The 6947-nt window shown below is 37.0% G+C and overlaps 2 protein-coding genes across 2 annotated transcripts; one reads left to right on the top strand and one right to left on the bottom strand.

Moving 5' to 3' along the window:
* Positions 699 to 2834, top strand: LOC109124682 (mitogen-activated protein kinase 4-like). The gene is made up of 6 exons (XM_010429155.2): positions 699 to 973; positions 1187 to 1316; positions 1444 to 1581; positions 1819 to 2151; positions 2247 to 2430; positions 2500 to 2834. The coding sequence occupies exons 1-6, from the start codon at positions 804 to 806 to the stop codon at positions 2673 to 2675; spliced, it is 1131 nt and encodes a 376-aa protein (XP_010427457.1). The 5' UTR covers positions 699 to 803; the 3' UTR covers positions 2676 to 2834.
* LOC104746820 lies at positions 3222 to 4089 on the bottom strand. Its single transcript, XM_010468354.1, has one exon. It carries the CDS (start codon positions 4083 to 4085, stop codon positions 3222 to 3224), a length of 864 nt encoding a protein of 287 aa, XP_010466656.1. The 5' UTR covers positions 4086 to 4089.

The raw sequence follows: 6947 nt of genomic DNA, 5'->3' as shown, positions 1-6947 counted from the left end.
TCGTAGCTGGAGCGGCAATGTTGGTAAAACATCATTACAATTCTTCAACTAAAGAAAATGCCATTTTTTTCAGAAGAAAAAACTTAATATTTTTTTCAAGATTTTTATTATCTGAAATTTCTTTTGTAAACTCTTTTCCCCCGGTTTGGGCAACCAATCGGGATGTTATTTTTTTATTTGATTAATGTTTGGTTGAAAAAAAAAAAAAAAAACTTAATATTTAACAAATAAGTATTACTCAACTTTCTGCTTATGGCCAGAAACACTATTTGTCTAGTAAAAGAAAAGAAAATTGATCAAATACATTTGCTAAACGTGAAAAGTCCCTAGTTTGTATGGTCAAATAATAGTTTTGACAGACATACATTGACTTGTACACCTACTACCTAGTCAAAACACTAAAATCGGACACATATTAAAATTCTTGTATATGAAGGACATTCCCACATGAAGTCATTAATCGTCTACTACGGTTCTGTGAAATTCATGCATCAATTAATTAATTTAGAACAATCATCGGATATATAATTCATATCCAACTTGAATACCATAAAGCAAAATACACCAAATTGAAACTGACTTCACTTTAAACAAAGAAAAAAACCAAAGAAGAAGAACCCGGTTTAAGGGGGTTCACGGGTCACCCGAGTGGAGCCTTTTCCACCTTTCACTGTTGGAATAAAAAAGGTCGAGACTTTATAACATAAGATTTGTTAGAAATGTCAACACCACCCACCCATCTCTTCCTCCTCAATATCTCTGTGGCGTGTATCTAGGGTTGGGTTCTATCTTTGGGGATTCCGATGTCGGCGGAGAGTTGTTTCGGGAGTTCAGGTGATCAGAGCAGCAAAGGGGTGCCCACTCATGGTGGTAGCTATGTTCAGTATAATGTCTATGGCAATCTCTTCGAAGTTTCTAGAAAATATGTTCCTCCTCTTCGCCCGATCGGTAGAGGCGCTTATGGAATCGTCTGGTGAGTCTTCTTTTCAATTTGGGAATATAATTTTGATTGCTTTTCTGATTTTGAATTTTGTAAAATAGGGTTTCTCTAATTGGGAAAGTGTTCTGTGGATTTGTGCTTCGGAACTTGTCATTTTGAACTGTGGAATTGTGAACTTCTTCTGGGTTTCTTTGTATATGTCGATGATCTTTAATTTTAACACCTGGTTCAATGTTTGATGATCAGTGCTGCTATAAACTCAGAGACTGGAGAAGAGGTTGCTATCAAGAAGATTGGTAATGCTTTTGATAACATTATCGACGCTAAAAGAACTTTGAGAGAGATTAAGCTTCTCAAGCATATGGATCATGAAAATGTACGCCACTCACTTCATCTCTGTTTGTTTGTTTTTCCTTATATGTATCTATTTTTAGTGAAGTAATAATAGTACCTATTATTGTGTGTTGTGAATCTTTTTATATATTGGTTTACTCACTGCGCAGGTTATTGCTGTAAAGGATATAATAAGACCACCTCGGAGAGAGAACTTTAATGATGTTTACATTGTTTATGAGCTCATGGACACTGATCTCCACCAGATTATACGCTCTAACCAACCGTTGACTGATGATCATTGTCGGGTATGCTTCATCCTTCATGTTACCTCTTTTATCTTGCCTGATGACTAGTTTACAAGTTTACTTGGTTCAGGAAGCTAGAGCAATCCATATTCTGTTGTGATGTTAGTGCATCTGAGGAAATAATAACAGTTATAGTCAGTATTGCTTGTTATGTTTGTTCCTTTTCATTGGTTTGTGTTTTTTGGAAGTTTGGATTGTTGGTGTTTAGTAACTAGTTTCGATTTTTTTTGCTTGTAGTTCTTTCTGTATCAGTTGCTGCGTGGGCTCAAGTACGTTCATTCAGCTAATGTACTGCATCGAGATCTAAAACCCAGCAATTTGCTCCTGAATGCAAACTGTGATCTAAAGCTTGGGGATTTCGGGCTTGCAAGGACCAAATCCGAGACAGACTTCATGACTGAATATGTTGTTACACGTTGGTACCGAGCTCCAGAGTTGCTTCTTAATTGCTCAGAATACACAGCAGCAATCGATATTTGGTCTGTCGGTTGTATTCTCGGTGAAACAATGACACGAGAGCCCTTGTTTCCTGGTAAAGATTATGTTCATCAGCTTAGACTCATCACTGAGGTAATCTCTAGGTTACTATGTTTCATCCGTAGCATCACTACTAGTGTTTCTTCTTGGTATCATCTGCATCTGTTGATGAATCTTTGAAAAAACAGCTTATAGGATCGCCTGATGACTCAAGCTTGGGGTTCTTAAGGAGTGACAACGCAAGAAGGTACGTTAGACAGCTTCCACAGTACCCGAGACAGAACTTTGCTGCTAGATTCCCAAACATGTCAGCTGGTGCAGTCGATTTGCTGGAGAAAATGCTCGTCTTTGATCCAAGCAGACGCATCACAGGTGAGTTATATTTATATATCTGCTTCTTCTCTGTTTTCGGGTTTTTACTAAGCAAGTTTCTGTGTCTAGTTGATGAGGCGTTGTGCCACCCGTACCTGGCACCACTGCATGATATAAACGAAGAACCGGTGTGTGTAAGGCCGTTCAATTTCGATTTTGAGCAACCTTCTTTGTCAGAAGAGAACATTAAGGAGCTTATATATCGTGAAACAGTCAAGTTCAATCCTCAAGAGTATTCACAGTGAGAGAGAGACCTTAAAAGGAAACTCGTCAAAATGCTTGTTTTGTTATGCTCTGTTTTTGCTATTGAATCTCTGATAAGTTTGATTATATGTTTGTAATATGAACAACATCCCGAGATATTGGAAAGAAAAAAAAACAACCTTTGAGTTGTGTTATGCAGATACAGTCAGCTTTTCTCTGTTTTTTCCTCCTATAGGTAATTTAAATCTACTGTTACATGCTCAACCGTAAATTTGAACTTCTTAACCTTTGAAGTTGTTAGCCCAAATAAGCTCATGCCACGAATTTGACTGAAACATCATTAACCACTAGAAGAAATATATTCAGATTGGAGATTCTTGAGTAACAAGAATTTTGAAACCTTTATTTGATCTTCTTGACTCTATCTCGAGACAATATATTGGAAGAGCTAAACTGAAATTGTATTATATAATGAATAGAAATCTGAAACGTTACATCAGTATGTAGTACTGGAAAACAAGAACTAAACAAACTTGGGTCTTAAGGAAGAAACAAGGAAAAGAAAAAACCAAATAAAGACGAAAACTTTAGTGATGGGGCTGGGGTATGAAAGTGTTTAACCACTCTGTGAGGCGGTGCATAGCTGACAAATCCATCTTCTTGGGAAAATTGGTGAAAGTAACGGGTTTGGGTAATGGTCCGACCACAACTCGAAGCTTAAGCCCAGCGGCGCAGTGACCCGTCTCTGAGCTAATGAAATAGTGAACTCCTGGTTTGGTGAGCGTAACGAGATCATGGCCCGTCTTGTGCACGGCTACGCGAGAAGTCGGGTCGCAGGTTATGAATTCAAGGTCACCGGTAATCTCTAAGACGTCGTTTACTTCCTTGTCGTATAAGAAAAGTAGACTATCTCCTACATGAAACAGTTTATCCTGACTCCACTTGTTATAGTAGTCGCTCTCTTCAGGAACGCTCCATGCGTTAGAGTCACCGACCTTGTAGATTTCCCCAGAAGGAAGGATCTTGCTCGGTGGTGGTGGAGGAATAGGACGTGACGGGTCATGAACAACAAGGACGTCGAGCCTCTGTCCAAGTACGCATTGAGCTTGATTTGAGCTGATGAAGTAGTGATCTCCGGGTTCCGTGAAGGTTACCACATCATGTCCTGTATTGTAGACGGCTTTAGGAGAAGAACTCTCGCAGAATTCTAATTCTAAAGCGCCCCAAACTTGAGTAACGTCGTTGACGTAGGGATCGTATTTGAAGACCAAAGAGTCTCCTACGTAAAACACCTTTTCCTTGGCCCATTCGTAATACAAGCCTTCTTTCGCAATCCATCCAGCCGAGTCCCCAACGGTGTAGACAGTAGCCGAACAAGAACCAAAGAGAACCGTCAAGGTTGTGATCACCAGCAGCACAAAGAGGAAGATCTTCTTCATTGTTGTGGCCATGATTAGATGAACAAATTGACAAGGGAAGAATAAAGGTTGTGAGATCTCGATTGAGAGAGAGAGTTTTGTTGTGTTGTGTTGTGTTGATGAATGATGAGTTTTGAAGAGAGATCCTAGCCTAGCATTGTTTATATAATGCTTTAGTACCATTCCTAATCCTTTTAGGATTTTATTTTGTTTATTTCCTTTTTCTAGAGTAGTAAAGATTTAATGACTTTTGATTCACTTCTATTGGAAAAAAAAAAAGAACGTTCTGATTTAATATAATTTCTTTATTTCTTTTACTATGGTTTTAGATAAACCCAAAGAGCTCGTATGTTTGTTTCATGATCTTTATCTTTTTGATCCATAGATAGAGATATCATAGCTAGAAATGACGACAATTTCATGCTATTGGCTTGGATTTGTTTGATATATTGACAAAATGACATCCCAGTCTTAGCCTCAAGACAATTAAAATAAGGTGAGAGAATTTTGCTAATTTGATCACTACATTTCTTGATATTATTTTAGTTCACATGCATGAGATTTATCAAAGCCAATAATTTTAGGTTAACAACAATTAGTGATAGAGAAACGGCTTCAAACTCAAACTCCCACATCTTAAACCATCACAAAACTTTCAAATTTGGGTAACCGCAAAAGTTTTTTTACAAGAATGAGCATACCTGATTTCTCAGCATGACATCTCCAGTCTTAGCCTCATCAAGACAATAAAAATAAGGTGAGAGAATTTTGCTAAGTTGATCATTACAAATGTAACTTTGATGACAGAAAGTGGAACTTGTTAGTTAATTACGTTCATATAAATTTAATTTGGAAAGCAAAATGATTCTTCCTTTTTATATATAGAGAAATATACTTATGGCTATAGCCAAAGGCTTAGTCAATGTACTCTCACCTCCAAGTACTGCACCAGTTGGTACATACTAATCTCCAGCATTTTGTTCATAACACTATATATATACATTAATTACAGTTCTTGATATTACAAGAATGAGCATACCTGATTGCTCAATATGACTGCATTTTAACTGATTCCTCAATTTTGAAAAGATCATATATGATTTAGAATGATTTTTTTTTCCAGGTATACCATAGAAAAGGGAATAATGATATATAATACAAAGATAAAGCATATAATTCAACCCAAAAATCTGGTTTTCTTTCTTTTCAAGTCTTATTATGTATAAATCATATCTTACTGTTTTAGCAAATTTAATTAGTCCATTCAATGTATGAAACTTTGTTTGTTAGGGAATTCTCATGATGATCAGAATAAGTAGAAACGTTGAAGCAAAATCTCTTCTTTATTGAATTGGTTCTGAAAATTATACAGTAGTACTGGAAGTACTTCAAGATATACAAATTCTAAAGAAAGAATGAAAGACAAGAACTAGCTATACTAAACTAGTATGTAACTAATAGAGTCTTTTAGTTACATAATCTCGAACCAAATCCAACCAGAATGTAGCATGCATATGCTTGTATAGTTGATCCGGATACTTCGTGGTGATGGGATCTAAAAGAACGAAACCACCTTGTGAGACGGACTATAGGTGACACCTTCTGAGCATTGGGTGTTTGTCCGACAATGATTTGAAGCTCACCCTCAAAGTGGCCTGTCTCTAAGCTAATGAAATAGTAGGCTTCTGGTTTGGTGAGCGTGACGAGATCGTGGCCTGTCCTGTGCACAACTAGGGGAGAAGTAGGGTCGCCAAATATACATTCTAGGTCTCCGCTGCTCTCTAAGACGTCGTTTACTTCGTTTCCGTATTGTAGATTGTCTCCGACATGAAACAATTTATCTTCAGCCCTATTATAGTAGTAGTCACTCTCTTCAGGAAATGCTCCATACTTTAGACAAGTCACCAACTCTGTAGATTATCCCGGACAGAAGGATCTTGCTTGGTTGTGGTGGAGGAATGGGAAGTGAAAGGTCATAAACGACAAGAACATCGAGCTTCTGTCCCAAAGTGCATTGAGCTAGATTTGAGCTGATGAAGTAGTGATATCCTGGTTCGGTGAAGGTTACTACATCGTGTCCTGTGTTGTATACAGCTTTAGGAGAAGAGGAGTCGCAAAGATCGTATTCTAAAGCGTCAGAGACTAGGGTAACGTCATTGAAGGTGGGATTGTATTCGAAGAAGAAAGAATCTCCCACGTGGAAAAATTCCTTACCCTCGGTCCAATCATAGACGTCTTTGTTGGCAATCCATCCATCGGAGTTCGTGTTTTTTACTTTGTAGACAGCCGCTGAACAAGAACGTCCCAAGAGAAGCGTCAATATCACGAGCACAAAGCCGAAGATCTCTTCGTAGTAGTTGTATCCATGTTTTCGATTGATGAACAAACTGAGGATCGAAGAAGAAAGATGATGAGATCTTAATCTCGATGTATTAGAGTCGGTTCGATGAGAAAGACACGAACAATCCTTATACAATAATACAATACTAAACCAATCCTTGTCTAATACTTTATTTCCTTTTTTTTGTTATCCTATCTTTACTTGAAAATCTTATCCTATCTTTTTTTTTGGGTTCATTTACGTATTAGTTTTGATACCTAATTTCCTTTTATCTAAGTTTTTTTTTTGTTAATCATCCTTCTTAAATCTGCAAGGGTTTTATTTCCTTAGCCAAATAAATTTTCCTATACCATATTAGTCTATTCTACTTTTCTCGTCCAATTTTACATGTAGATCCCGTTGCGTTTTCACTTTTCACAAAAAGAGTAAATTGAAATTCCATTGAAAAAGAAAATTAAAAACAATAGTGTAATTTTGTTTCTGTCAACAATAAAAACTTTGTTAATTTCTCTAAGACATTTTATTGTTCTAAACATAATGGGCATCAATGATAT

The sequence above is a fragment of the Camelina sativa genome, chromosome 2, assembly GCF_000633955.1.
Source record: "Camelina sativa cultivar DH55 chromosome 2, Cs, whole genome shotgun sequence".
Classification (NCBI taxonomy): domain Eukaryota; kingdom Viridiplantae; phylum Streptophyta; class Magnoliopsida; order Brassicales; family Brassicaceae; genus Camelina; species Camelina sativa.
This window is presented reverse-complemented; position numbering and strand designations above follow the sequence as displayed.